Below are 16,193 nucleotides of genomic sequence, written 5' to 3' on the forward strand. Positions count from 1 at the left end.
GCGCAGGCGGTAAGGTTGCCGTTTGTCATGCGCTGGGCTCGTATTCGAGTCTTGGTGAAGTTTAAAATTTTTTCATTTTTTTTTTTCATTACAAGGAATTTTTTTTTTAATAACCATTAACTTATTGGACTTAATAATAAATAAAAAAATGCATTTGTTAACAGATTAATATAAAATCATTGAGTTTATTTTACCTCAACTCAATTGTTATAATAAAACGCATTTTTTGTATTTATTACCAAATCTAATTAATTAATGGCTACATTTGACCATTTTATAAAAATTAAAAATCAATTTAGGAAAAGCATTTTTTTTTTATTTATTCACTTATACCATAAGTACATCAGCTGTCAGATAGATTAAAGCTGTCACTACTCTTTATTTCATTATTACACTTCATTTTCCGTATACTAACATTTGTCTTCGTTCACGCCGTTCACGGTGACAGGCTGTGAATATAATATATATAATTTTTTATATATTACGTTCTGCATTTAAGATGGCGACTGACGTATTTCCGTTGGCAGTATACTTTGTGCAGTCTGCATTCCTTATATCAAAATTCACTTACTATAGAGCGTAGTACTATTCAAGATGGCGGACTTGGCAACCTTGTTGAATAGGCAAAATTGAGTAATTAGAAGCGTAACTTAAATAAAAGACACTGGTTTAATTGAAAATGGCAAAATTGACATCCGTAGAACAAAGCCGGTTTTATATAAATACTTTTCACGATTATTCGAAAAAGGTTGATAATAAAATAATTGATACGGATGATAACGTGAGTAGAAATATCGTTGTTAGAAATTAATGGTTTTTGTAATACATAGCTTATCATTATGATTTTCGTAGATAAATGAAACTTTTAAATTACAAATAGAAAAGAAGGCTAAAGAATTTATAGAAGAGTTGGAAAGAAAAGAACAATATTGGTTAAATGATGACTACTCTGTTTATACTGGGTTTACTGGTATTATGTACACATTTTATCATTATGGAAGATGTTTTAACAAATCTTCTTATATCAATGTATATACATAAGTTAAATTTTCTGATATTATTTATATGTATAATCCTCAATTTTTAATTTATAATGTTAATTATTTACAAGCTTAAAACTTATATTGATAATATTTTGTAGAGAGCTGTAAGCATTATAGAAAAACATTTAATTAATATTCAAGACAAACGACATTTTACTTTTCTGATGGGCATGGCTGGTCCATTATCTTTAGGAGCAGTTATTTTAAATAATGAAGGAAAAATCCAAGAATCTGAAAGATTTATTTCTATGTTGGTATTCATTTTTAAAACATTTATGAAAATAAAGTACTGTATATCTTTTTAATTATTGTTATACCAATTTAGGTTAATATCCATTTCTAATAAAGCATTGAAAAAACAGTATAATGTACCTGATGAGTTGTTATACGGAAGAGCTGGTTATTTGTTTTCTCTTATTTATGTAAATACACATATATCACCGTCTCCTATTAAGAACACTTTAATTTCAGAGGTAAGAATTTTATTTTTTAAAAAGTGTCTTAATTATATACAAATAATACCACAACATTCCAGAAGAATTTGAAATTATATAATTATTGTTTAAATTAATTCTTTGAATATTTTTTTATAATATTATTTCTGTTAATAATATTTTGACACTGATTCTTTTTTTATCATTTAGGCAGATCTATGATGAATTTTATATTTTAACCTTTATTGTTATTTTCCAAATAGTTTAAAAAAAGAATTCATCATATTGAAATTAAAAGTAAAGATATAATAGGCGCATAATTTTGTTATGTGGCCTTTTAGAAGTAACTTTGCAGAATCTGTATTTTATAAACTACACTGTAAAATAGAACATAATATTGAGATATCTTAAATATTATTTAATATATTCTTTTTTTTGTAATATTTTATAAAAAATCAGTTGCTTATACTGAATATTAATGTTTCTAAAACTAACACTATATACTTTATAAATAATAAAAGTTGAACCCTTAATGTTTCTGTAATTATGTTATTTTAATAATTACAGGTATTACACATTTGGTATAAACTATTACATTGAAATGTCATGTTATTGCTGTGTTGAAATTTTATATTATTTGCTTTTAACACTAGATTGCGAGAAGTAATTTTGACTGCTTTTTAATTTCAGCTAGAAAAAAAAAGTATATTTATAATAATGAAATCCTAAGAAACTATTATTATAAACACTTTTTTTTTCTAACTGAAATTAAAAAGCAGTCAAAATTACTTCTGGCAATATAGTATTAAATAATCTGTTATTATCAATTTTGTTGAGTCAGATAAAGCTTTAAAGTTTAATGTTTTTCATAAAAATCATATTAAGTAAATGATTATAGTAGCATTTATATAAATTAGAAAAATATGCTTTAAGGTAATATGCTGTATATTAAAATCTGGAAATGAATATGCATCATTAAAAAAATATAAATCTCCAATAATGTTTACATGGCATGGTTCTGATTACATTGGAGGTGCGCATGGATTAGGGGGAATTCTCTATGTTCTTTTACAGGTTAGTTAAAATATATAACCCCAATTTATTAGGGACAAAATCATATTAGGTAACATATACAATGTATTGACAAAAGTATTTTACATGCAATAGGGTCATAAATATTTAACTGAAGCTCAACTAAGAGATGATTTAAAGCCAGCATTATACTTTCTTCAAACATTGAAATTTTCTTCTGGTAATTTTCCTTCTTCAATAAACAGCAATTCTGACAAACTGGTACAATGGTGTCATGGTGCCCCTGGAATGACAGCGTTATTTGCTCTTGCTTATGAGGTTGAAAATATATAAGATACAATAGTAATAATTTATAGCATATCATTCAATTATTTTATCACTATTCAATATTATTACTAGATATTTAATGAACATGAGTTTTTGCAAACTGCTTTACAATGTGGAGAAATTGTATGGTCTAGGGGCATATTAAGAAAGGGCTGTGGACTGTGCCATGGAACTAGTGGAAATGCTTATTCTTTTCTGCAACTTTACCAAATAACTAAAGTAAGGATTATTATCAATCTATTTCAATTACTTTTATTGCTTAGATAAAATTAATATTTATATTTATTATTACAGGAAACTAAATATTTATACAGAGCTTGCAAGTTTGCAGAATGGTGTTTTGAGTATAAAATGCATCAAAATCAAGAACCTGATAGAACTTTTTCTTTGTTCGAAGGCATGTTTACAATTTTTAATATATACTAATTATATGATGCTGCATGTAAAATGTGCTATCAAAAAATATTTAAAGCAAAGAGCAATCGAAAGATATTTTTAAAGAAATGGTCCTGCTTGAACAGAACCGTAACACTATATTATCGTTTATCTATCAATCGTCACTCGAAGGTCGTTCGGGTTAGTTTCATTCTTTAAATAAGAAACCACATTCTTTTTACATACAGGGTTTTTTTCCTAGCATTGAAACAAGCAATTCATGTTAGTTGTCTATAGTACTCAGAATGATGAAATGCGAAAACGGTAATTGATCAATATCATTTATCACATATTTAAATTAAGTCATTACCAATAGAACGGAAAGAGAAAGCAGACCCGTCCGCCATTTTGGTGTGTAAAAGCTTTTACATGGTAATTGCAAACAGAAATAAGTATAAAATAGAGAAATATCAATAAAGATGTAGTTTTTCAAGGAAAAATTAAACTTAATGAAGGGAAAGTAATAAGAATATTGGGTAACAGCGAAAACAAATATTAGGTACAGCTAATGAAAGTGTGAAAGTACTAGATATTACTTGTTGGGTGATTTTTTTAATGATCACTTATTTATTTGTTATATTTACATAGGGAGCAAAAATGGATAATTGCAGCATTAGTTCACCAAAAGGAGGTTTGCAGCTACAGGATAATTTACATTTGGATATTATAATTGAAAAAGTAACTTGCAGATATTAAAATATTATTGGTATAAGTTCTAATCATTAGTGTATTGATAATAATATATATTAGGGTGGCCATAAAAAAATAAAATTTTTTCCGGTGCTTTTATTTAGTTAAGAATGATGAAAAAATAGGAACCAAATTTTTTTAGATTTTATTGAAGCCGTTAAATGGTGCCGATATCATTTTTAAAGTTAAAAATCCGATCTTCTTCCACTTTTTCGAGGTTAGATGTAAACCAAAATTCCAATAAGCTTTTAATTTGTCAAAAATTATTAAATAAAGAGATCCTCGAATTTATAGAATTTTTTGAAGCCGTTAAATTGTGCTAATATCGATTTTAAAATTAAAAATTTAGATTTATTGAAAACGATTTAACGAAATTATAAATTAATATTGTGCTTTGAAAAGTCCTTTAGTTAAATTACAAGAAAATGTAATAAAAAATAACATTAATCCAGCACAATATTAATTTATAATTTTGTTAAATCGTTTTCAATAAATCTAAATTTTTAATTTTAAAGACGATATCGGCACCATTTAACGGCTTCAAAAAAAATCTAAAAAAATTTGATTCCTCTTTTTTCATCATTCTTAACAAAATAAAATTACCGGAAAAAAATTTCTTTTTTTATGGCCACCCTAATATATATATATATTATTTGTAACAAAATTGCTAGTAATCAACTAGATTTTTTATTTCGCGTTTCATTTGTCTGCACCGTACAAGGTTTTCTAATAGAAAGAAAAAATTGCCTGTAAACATGATTCATTCTGATGTTACACATTTAACTGCTGATAGAAAAGATAGAATGTTTAATAACTAATGTTTATTGGAACAGCCTTAACGGGATCCCTCACGCCTACTTTATCGACAGTTCACGTCAATAAACAATTAGTTTAATAAAAGTCAAATGCGAAGCAAATTGAACAATCGGGCGTTTGTTGGACAATGTGCCAGTCCTAACGAGTCAAACGAACTTAAAAACACTCAAATTAGTTGAAAAATAACGCTGTACCATTGTGCCGCGTTCTTGAAGAGAGGTTACTTTTGGTTATTTCCACTTCAAGAACGCGGGACAGTGGTACAGCGTCATTCTTCATCCGATTTGTTTTTTTAAGCTCGATTGACTCGTTAGAATTGGCACCTTGTCATAAAGAAGCCCGTTTTTGCAATTTGCTTCGCATTTTACTTTTATTAAACGAATTGTTTATTGACTTGTACTGTCGGTAAAGCACGCGTGAGGGATCCCGTTAAAGAGAAATATACTGAGTAGTATTAAATTGTCAAAAAACTGATGAATTACTACCACACTGCCCTTATAGTTTAACGGGAATCCGTATACCGACATTACAAAACAAAGACTATTTCGCATGCAGCCTCGTCATTTGTTGACGGATTGTAAAATTATTGCAGGTATTTGGAAATGCCAGATGGGGAGAAATAGCATTTGAATTTCCACTTCGTGCCATAGAGAATTTTAATTTTTTTATGTATAGTTTAGAACGTCCTTAAAGAGCTCCTAAAGTCTCTAATACGAAAGAGGTCGGAAAGGTTATTATTATTTGAAAAAAATGTTGAAAAATGCGTTTCCTTCTGGTTTAACTTAAATAACTCGCTTATTATTAATCGTATCAAAAAATGTGGCAAATAAAACTTGTTCGTAATTAAATTTTCAATAAGATAGGTGAGGTTTAAAAAATCAGTTTGTTATGTTTATTTGCAAAATCATTAATGAAGTACAGGAAGCGGAGAAAAGTTTCAATAGTGAAAAACCATATAACAAGTGCTTGATTGCTATTAAAAGTTCACTAGACGGTGTCTTTTAGTTAGTATAATTTGCTATAAAAGCCATTTTTGATATCTAAAAATGGTGGCCTATTGCAAAATTATTTATGTCAAAACTTTAAGTAGCTGCCAATTTTTTCCTAGCGGTCATAAATTAATGAAACTAATTGCAAAAAATTGGTATTAACATTATTAACAATTGGTATAAAGAGCATATTTTTCATAAATAAACAAAGCATTTTTTAATTGAAAAAACTCGTTGCCATCGTCCGTATTTCAGCAAGTATTGGATTTTAACAATAGCGATAAAATGCATTGTAATGTTTATAAAAAACCATGAATTTAAAAAAAATCATGGCGATTGGAGCAGTAGAAGCTGAGATCATCAAGTTTTACTTCATGGTGCACTACGTCGAAAGTATTTGACCTTTCGACCTGAAATTTGGCACAGTAGTAGTGCACATATCACCCTATCACCTAACTTTTTTTCTGAATCTTTCGTTCAATTTTTCTTGTTTGCAACAAAGAAGAATCTGTTAGAAATTACGCGCTCGGTAGTAGCGATCTCCTCGCTACGTGGCGCGGTGGTGGGGGTAGCGCCTGAAAAGTGGAGAGAGGCGCGCTGGAGATATTGAACAACTTAATTGAAAAATTTATTTCTACATAACCAAAGGCCGTAGATGGATGATTTTTTTTTTTTAATTGTATATCATTTTTTCCGTAGTTTCCAGCAATATTTATAAAAATTTTATAAGAGTACGGCAAGAGTCAGAAAACTATACTTTTTAACTTATTTTTAATTTTCCAGGATTTCGAAATAAAGTACAGTCATGTTTCTAAATTGCATAGTGAAATAAACATATGATTATTTAACTATGCAATTTAGAAACATGTCTGTACTTTATTTCGAAATCCTGGAAAATTAAAAATAAGTTAAAAAGTATAGTTTTCTGACTCTTGCCGTACTCTTATAAAATTTTTATAAATATTGCTGGAAAGTACGGAAAAAATGATATACAATAAAAAAAAAATCATCCATCTACGGCCTTTGGTTATGTAGAAATAAATTTTTCAATTAAGTTGTTCAATATCTCCAGCGCGCCTCTCTCCACTTTTCAGGCGCTACCCTCACCACCGCGCCACGTAGCGAGGAGATCGCTACCACCGAGCGCGTATTTCTAACAGATTCTTCTTTGTTGCAAACAAGAAAAATTGAACGAAAGATTCAGAAAAAAAGTTAGGTGATAGGATGATATGTGCACTACTACTGTGCCAAATTTCAGGTCGAAAGGTCAAATACTTTCGACGTAGTGCACCATGAAGTAAAACTTGATGATCTCAGCTTCTACTGCTCCAATCGCCATGTTTTTTTTTTAAATTCATGGTTTTTTATAAACATTACAATGCATTTTATTGCAATTGTTAAAATCCAATACTTGCTGAAATACGGACGATAGCAACGAGTTTTTTCAATTAAAAAATGCTTTGTTTATTTATGAAAAATATGCTCTTTATACCAATTGTTAATAATGTTAATACCAATTTTTTGCAATTAGTTTCATTAATTTATGACCGCTAGGAAAAAATTGGCAGCTACTTAAAGTTTTGACATAAATAATTTTGCAATAGGCCACCATTTTTAGATATCAAAAATGGCTTTTATAGCAAATTATACTAACTAAAAGACACCGTCTAGTGAACTTTTAATAGCAATCAAGCACTTGTTATATGGTTTTTCACTATTGAAACTTTTCTCCGCTTCCTGTACTTCATTAATGATTTTGCAAATAAACATAACGAACTGATTTTTTAAACCCTTCCTATCTTATTGAAAATTTAATTACGAACAAGTTTTATTTGCCACATTTTTTGATACGATTAATAATAAGCGAGTTATTTAAGTTAAACCAGAAGGAAACGCATTTTTCAACATTTTTTTCAAATAATAATAACCTTTTCGACCTCTTTCGTATTAGAGACTTTAGGAGCTCTTTAAGGATGTTCTAAACTATACATAAAAAAATTAAAATTCTCTATTGCACGAAGTGGAAGAAGTGCTAAGTATATTTTTGTGCCCTGACTCCCCGACTAAGAAGCTTATCTACTAAATTACGTTGGGGAAATTAACAAAAAATGAAAAAAAAATTTTTGTTTAAATAAATATATTAACATTAATGAGAAACAACAAATAAATCGCAAAATTCCCCAACGTACTTTACTAGATAATGTTCTTACGTTTCCAAAAAGTTCACAAAAATGCAAATCTTTAAAGAAATGACGCTGTTGCATTTGAAATAAATAATAGAAGAATTTCTTGTTCAGGAATTCGCCAACACGACATTCTTCCATTATTTATTTTAAATGCAGCATCGTCATTTCTTGACAGATTTGCATTTTTGTGGACTTTTTGGAGAAACGTAACAATATTATCTAGTTAAGTACGTTGAGGGATTTTGCGATTTATTTGTTGTTTCTCAATAATTTTAATATATTTATTTAAACAAAATCATTTTTTTCATTATTTGTTAATTTTCCTAACTTAATATAGTAGAAAGGCTTCTGGCATTTCAAAAAACCTGTAATAACTTTACAATGCGTCAACAAATGACGACGCTGCATGCGAAACAGTTTTTTCTCTGTACTGTCGGTATACGAATTCCCGTTAATACAACTCAGCATATTTCTCCTTATGACTGCTTTAATAAAAATTATTTGTTAATCCTTTTATCTTTTGTTTCAGCAATTAAGCATGTAACATCAAGAGGAATCCTGATAACAGGTTATTTTGCATTTCTGTTGATAAACCTTACATGCTAAAGTTAAATAAAACCTGCAACAAGAAACCCAGAAGATTACTGGCAGTTTTTTAATAGTAATATTTTATTACAACTATTATCGATTAAACTTTTGCCAACAATATTTTGCATTTTTCAGGTTACTTTTTAAATTATAACATCATAATATATATCATGATGTACCTGCATATCTCCTTATGGTGATCTATATTTGCAATTATTCATATTTACTTTCTATGTAAACATAACAAATACATAACTGATTATTATAAAAATCACCTAACAAGTAATGTTTAGTATATTCAGTACTTTAATAGCTGTTCCTAATATTTGTTTTCACTGTCACTCAATATTGTTATTACTTCTCCATTGTTAATTTTAATTTTTACTTCGGTAACTACACCTTCCTTGACATTTCTCTATTTTATACCTGTTTCTGTTTTCAATTACTATGTAAAAACTTATACACCAAAATGGCGGATGGGTCTGTTTTTTCTTATCATTATATTCGTAATGGCCTATTTTAACCGTTAGCTGCCACTGTAGGGTAAACTTGACCCCAGCCGTCATCAGATTTAATTTAAACACTTTTAGCTGAAGAAATAAGGACCTTACAAGTTTAAAACTTATGATGAATACACATTAAAATATCAAAGTATTTATTGCTAAAAATATATCATTTTAAGGTTAAAAATATTTTTCTTTTCAGCATTGACTACTAAACGGAGTTTTGTCTTAATAATATAAATTTTATGAGTATTCAATTCCAATTTTTAGCTTCCAATATTTTAGAATGGAAGAGTTATGACTTTTTACGTTAATATTTTTAATTATTGCTTGTTTTCACTTTAACAATTTTTTCTCTAAATACTGCATAAACTTTTTGTGTATATGCCAATGCTGTCTGTTAAAAGAACACCTCACGATAATCAGAAAACTGGTTTCAAGTTAATGAAGCCTATAGCAGCTTAGTAATATTATTTTTATACGATGAAGTCAGAAATGCCCCAGCGTGGTAGCTATGTTACTCTGGAGAAGTGTGGTAGCTAAGCGTTCAATAGGTGCTAAACGATATTAATCAATTAACGCTGTCGGATTCCATGATTCTAAATACTATAGAGACCGTGCACACCAACACAATGACAGTGAGATAAGAATGTATATTGGTGTATATGCATACTATCAGCGCAAACTATCGGTCAATTTTCGCAGTTTTTCAGTGTAATTTATTTATACGTATACAGTTATACATTGACACTTCGTTATCATTGTGTTGGTGTGCACGGTCTCTATAAGGGTGTATCAGTAATGATGCTTTTAATATTAACCACATATTTTTGAGGATAAACTACATAGAAAAGTTCTATACTATTACCTCAGTAAAAGCATCATTGCTGAGGTAAATCAATTTTAAACCGATAAATCAGAGCTTTGATTCAATGGAAAAATTACTTTATTCTTACTTTCGTTGACAGTTCCCCTTCAAAAAACAAAAGAAGTTTATATTTCTCCACCGATCCATATTGTTGTACACGGACATACATACACGCACGCAACTACGTAGATTTTTAAGATTACCTCCTAATGTCTAATATTCCTGATCCTAGTGCTATGTAAAATTTATTTTCTGTCTATTTTAAAGAGATTCTTAAAATAACCTATTAAGTTCAAAATTCTAAATAGTGATAGGGCGTTATTTGTAAATTAATTTTGAAGCCGTTTCTTCTTTTTGGTAAAGCGCCGTATGAAATGCTCTATCTAATAAGGTAGTCAAAAAATAAATATATTAAAAATGCGATTTGAAAGAAATCTTTGTTCGCTTTTTCAGAATCTTACTGTTCTATTACACAGAGCAGATTACTACGTTATTAGAAAATTAATTTAACTTGAAAATCGGTTATCACACATATAATGCCATAGTCTGGTCTCGAAATTTCGGTCTAAGCCGAGAACCAGAAGGATCTCTTTAGGAATAAATAGGCCTTTTTTCATTTTATGAAAGGACAAGACACAAAATTAAGAATAATTCTTTGTTAATGCCGTAGATTATTATTTATAGATTTTGCACGCTCTGAGGTACAAGAAGATTCCAGATAAGTTGATAAATACTTATGTGCTTTCCTCTTCCTTTTATTACAATTACCTTGGTGAATATTTCATTTAGGATCATGCCATCCTCTATTCACTATAAACTAGAATCTCACCTAGTAATTGACTAATTTTACTGGCGAGTCTATTCAGGCAGGCACTATGCAAAAAGTACTAGGCAAAAACTATGGATTATCTGCAGCATACAGAAAACGTTCTTAATTTTTTGGCTTGTCCTTTCGAAGAGAATTAGGCTTATTTATTCTTGAAGGAATCTCTCACAAGTTCTTCAATGAGGTCAAAATTGCCAGAGAAGATTATGGTGTTAGTTGAGAATCTATTTTCGAGTTATTTTGCTCTCCCAATGATATAGCAAACTGCTCTACCTGATAAAACAGTAAGAGTATCAACAGCCAAAAAAAAAATTTTTTATTATAGCATTTCTTTAATATAATACTTTTTTTGTGTGACTACCTTGTCAAATAGAATATTTCATACGGCGCATCACCCGAAAGATGAAACACTTCAAAATTAATCTGCAAATAATACCATACCGTTACCCAGAATTTTCAACTTAGGACGTTTATTTTCAGGGATTAGATCCAGATCTCGGATCAGACTTACCGCAGTGTCGCAACTTACGAAAAAAAAATACTAGATCACCTTAGACTAATCCGGATCTAGTGAGGAGGCTTTCACGAGAGCGAATCCGGATCCAGATTTAAGTAGAGTAATTAAGGCCTATTCAGGTGTGGAAATTTTAGCTGTCATTAGTGTCATTATTCTAACCAACAAAAGGTAAATTTTAAATTTCCAATATGTTTTACTAAAGATAAAGAAAGAAGTATAATAATCATTAATAATTTTCAATTTTATACAATATATTCATTTTCTTACATAATTTCTCTTAATAACATATTATTTACAGATTACACAATTGATTATATGAATTTATGGAATATTTTATTTGAAAATGACGAGGAGGAAGATAATAATACATCATCTTCCTCCTCATCATTTTCAAATAAAATATTCCATAAATTCATATAATCCATTATTTAATCTGTAAATAATATGTTATTAAGAGAAATTATGTAAAAAAATGAATATATTGTATAAAATTGAAAATTATTAATGATTATTATACTTCTTTCTTTATCTTTAGTAAAACTTATTGGAAATTTAAAATTTACCTTTTGTTGGTTAGAATAATGCCACTAATGACAGCTAAAATTTCCACACCTGAATAGGCCCTAATTACTCTACTTAAATCTGGATTCGGATTCGCTCTCGCGAAAGCCTCCTTAATATGTGCTTTCGAGGATTCTTTTAAAAATAGGCAGAAAATAAATTTCATTAGCACTAGATCAGGAATGTAAAACATTAAAAGGTAATGTTTGATGTTTGTAATTGGTATAGTTGCACATATATGCGTGTGGCAACACGGAACAATGAAGTACTAACTTCGTTTCTTTTTCGAAAGGGAACTGTCAACGAAATTGAAAATAAAGTAATTTTTCCGTTGAATCAAAGCCCTTATTTATCAGTTTAAAAATGATTTATTTCAGCAATGATGCTATTACGGATGTCATAGTATAGGACTTTTCGACTTAGTTTAGCCACAAGAATATGTTTAAAGTTAAAAACACCATTACTGATACACCTTGTATACAAGGTAATTTTCTAACAGCGGCATATGAAAGATTCGTGTTAGTTGATTGTAGCACTCGGAATGATGAAATTCGAGGAGGCTGATTGGTTAGTATTGTGTAGTGACAACTTAAAATAGGCCATTACCATGTCTACGAAAAATGAGACCTATTTGCCATTTTGATGTGCCAAGTATTTACATGCTAATCGTATCAGAAAAAGGTATAAAATGGAAAAAATGTCAAAAAAGTGAGGTTACTAAAGTAAAAATTGAAAATAATGAATGAAAAGTACGAATATTCTTACTTTTCATTTATTATTTTCTATTTTTTCTTTAGTAACCTCATTTTTTTGACATTTCTACATTTTATACCTTTACTGATACGATTAGCATGTAAATACTTCTACGCACCAAAATGGCGGATGGAGCTCATTTTTCGTGTCCAACTATTGGTAACGGACTATTTTGTTAGCACTACATGATATTAGCCAATTAGCGATCTCGGATTCGATCATTCCTAGTGCTATAGTCAGCTAACAGTATTCTCCCATGTTCCTCCGTTAGGGAAACACTCTGTAATTTCTTAAGTATTCATAAAGCACCTATATTGTTTATTTTAATTTTTCGTCAAATCATGAATTCTTTGCGCACTTATGATTCTGAATCTTGAAGTTATCACAATACTGAACTGTTTAAGAATATAATAGAGGAATTATAAAATAAAAAAATACTTCCCATTAAATTATAGATGGAGAGCTGGCTACATGTCGAGCAAAATGCCTCGGTCCATGGAATATTTTACATGGAAAAGGTTCGATCGACATCCAAAAAGCAAAAGCCCGACCGTCAGAAGTCGCGCAGGTTGATGTATGCGTGGGCGGGCGTTCAATCATGTAAATTTTCCGACAGAAAGAACTGACGATTGGCAAGACTGAAAATTTACAGAAATATTGAGGAACACATGGAAAAGCAAGGAAAAAATTATCAGAAAGCTAAGTGGAAGATAAAGAGTTGTCAGATGCTGCAAAAGTTGCGAAAAATGTAGGAAAATTTACATTTTAAGTGGCACTTCTGACAATTTGTATTTTTATTGTTTACATATTTAATAAACTGTGTGCAAATTGTCAGAAGGCAAAGTGAAAGAGACAGTGAGAAAGTCGGACTCCAAGTACGAGACCGTATTTCGGCGTGCGGCGCAGCGCCCAGCAGACCGATAGCTTTTCTTATGATTTTCACGCTGTACATTTTTTCCGGCACTTCTGAAAATTTGGATTTTTATTGTGTACATGTTAAAAAAATGGTGGGCAAATTGTCAGAAGACAAACTGGAAGAGATTTATAAAAATTAAAGTGTAAAGTGTGATAGCATATTTCGACGCGCGGGGCCGCGTTTAGTAAGATGATCGCTTTTCTCTTGATTTTTGCGCCGTATAATTTTTATTGCAATTATAATTTCTTTAAATGTTTATGAGAAATGTATATAAGCGTTTTGCGAAGCATTTATACATTTTTAGAAGAAAAGTAAACTTTGTTTTTTACAAAATGAAATTTATGAGCAATAATAATTAATACTAATCCGTCTCATAATCAACGTCTTCAATATTTTCTTCGAATTCTGGGTCTTTGTCGCTGTTGTAGTCCGATTCTTCATCATCAACTGCAAATAATAAATGTTTTTAAATTAAATAAATGATAAGACAAATAAGAGTCACGTATAAAAAATCATTTATTATTTGCAGTTGATGATGAAGAATCGGACTACAACAGCGACAAAGACCCAGAATTCGAAGAAAATATTGAAGACGTTGATTATGAGACGGATTAGTATTAATTATTATTGCTCATAAATTTCATTTTGTAAAAAACAAAGTTTACTTTTCTTCTAAAAATGTATAAATGCTTCGCAAAACGCTTATATACATTTCTCATAAACATTTAAAGAAATTATAATTGCAATAAAAATTATACGGCGCAAAAATCAAGAGAAAAGCGATCATCTTACTAAACGCAGCCCCGCGCGTCGAAATATGCTATCACACTTTACACTTTAATTTTTATAAATCTCTTCCAGTTTGTCTTCTGACAATTTGCCCACCATTTTTTTAACATGTACACAATAAAAATCCAAATTTTCAGAAGTGCCGGAAAAAATGTACAGCGTGAAAATCATAAGAAAAGCTATCGGTCTGCTGGGCGCTGCGCCGCACGCCGAAATACGGTCTCGTACTTGGAGTCCGACTTTCTCACTGTCTCTTTCACTTTGCCTTCTGACAATTTGCACACAGTTTATTAAATATGTAAACAATAAAAATACAAATTGTCAGAAGTGCCACTTAAAATGTAAATTTTCCTACATTTTTCGCAACTTTTGCAGCATCTGACAACTCTTTATCTTCCACTTAGCTTTCTGATAATTTTTTCCTTGCTTTTCCATGTGTTCCTCAATATTTCTGTAAATTTTCAGTCTTGCCAATCGTCAGTTCTTTCTGTCGGAAAATTTACATGATTGAACGCCCGCCCACGCATACATCAACCTGCGCGACTTCTGACGGTCGGGCTTTTGCTTTTTGGATGTCGATCGAACCTTTTCCATGTAAAATATTCCATGGACCGAGGCATTTTGCTCGACATGTAGCCAGCTCTTAGACAATTAGTTAAGGATTCACGTTAAATTGCGTACGTTATTCATATACAAATAATTCTATTATATTTATATTGACCTGATTATTTGTTAGGTTTTTTATTAACATTTATATTACCAGAAATATAGCCATCTTATTCTTTTATTATAGTCCCCGTTGATTTAAACAAATTTCATTTTTTTTGTTGAAACTATATTTCGATTGCCTATCTTAATTAGAAGTAAATAGAGATTTAAATGTAGCGCCTGAATAACATATCTACATAATAAAAATAGTGCAGCCAATAGTGTGGTATCAATATTTGAAAACGTTCAACTTGGTTCTTAGAGGTTCGCCTAGCTAGAGGCAGTACCTAAGATATCTTTCCTATTGTATCACAGGCTACTTATTTTATTAAAGATTTTTTAAGCTTTACTATAACTCGTACATTAAAATATAAAATTAATTACTTTATGCTGTGCATATTTAATTGATTTAAGCTAATATTTTAAATATATATAGGGTGTAACAGCAATGATGTTTTTAATTTTAACCGCATATTCTTAAGGCTAAACTAATAGAAAAGTCCTATACTATGAAATCCGTAACAGCATCATTGCTAAGATAAATCAGTTTTAAACCGATAAATCAGGGCTTCGATTCAACGGAAGAATTGCATTACTTTTACTTTCGTTAAAAGTTCCCCTTAAAAAAAAAAGAAGTTTGTACTTCTCTGCTGATCCATATTGTTGTACACGCACATACACACACGCACACAACTACGCTAGTTATTAATATTACCTCCTAATGTATTACATTCCTGATCCTGGTACTAATGAAATTTATTTTCTGCCTATTTTTAAAAGAATCCTGGAAAGCACCCATTTAGTTGAAAAAACCTGAGTAACAATACGGCGTTATTCGTAGATTAATTTTCAAGTCGTTTTATCTTTTCGGTGACGCGACATATGAACTGCTCTAAGGTAGTCAAAAAATAAGGATTATATTAAAAAAACTGTTATACGAAATCGTATTTTTTTCTGTTTTTGAAAATCTTACTGTTTTCTCAATGAAGCAGTTTGCTGCATCATTAGAAGAGCAAAATGATTCGCAAATTGGTATTCAAGTAAAGCCATAGTCTAATGCCATAGTCTCGTCTCGAAATTTTGGCCAAATAAGTGGAGAGCCTGAAGGCTCCCTTTAAGAATAAATGAGCCTTTTTCATTTTATGACAGGACAAGCTATGAAATTAAGAATTATTTTTTGTTAATACTGTAGATTCTTATTATTCATAGTCT

General features: G+C 30.0%; 1 protein-coding gene across 1 annotated transcript in view; it reads left to right on the top strand.

Moving 5' to 3' along the window:
* Positions 1–602: 602 nt before the first annotated feature.
* The window catches only part of LOC136774010 (lanC-like protein 2), a 36,576-nt gene continuing 20,985 nt past the window's right edge, over positions 603–16,193 (top strand). The window contains exons 1-8 of the mRNA XM_066728075.1: positions 603–781; positions 853–1,029; positions 1,142–1,293; positions 1,369–1,516; positions 2,411–2,551; positions 2,645–2,827; positions 2,909–3,055; positions 3,131–3,233. Coding sequence (XP_066584172.1) covers positions 680–781; positions 853–1,029; positions 1,142–1,293; positions 1,369–1,516; positions 2,411–2,551; positions 2,645–2,827; positions 2,909–3,055; positions 3,131–3,233 — 1,153 coding nt within the window. The 5' untranslated portion in view covers positions 603–679. The remainder of the gene's footprint in view (positions 782–852; positions 1,030–1,141; positions 1,294–1,368; positions 1,517–2,410; positions 2,552–2,644; positions 2,828–2,908; positions 3,056–3,130; positions 3,234–16,193) is intronic.

Source organism: Prorops nasuta, unplaced genomic scaffold (assembly GCF_024137725.1).
Source record: "Prorops nasuta isolate Cenicafe-Biocafe unplaced genomic scaffold, Cenicafe_Pnas_1.2 PNAS00001, whole genome shotgun sequence".
In the NCBI taxonomy this organism is placed as follows: Eukaryota; Metazoa; Arthropoda; class Insecta; order Hymenoptera; family Bethylidae; genus Prorops; species Prorops nasuta.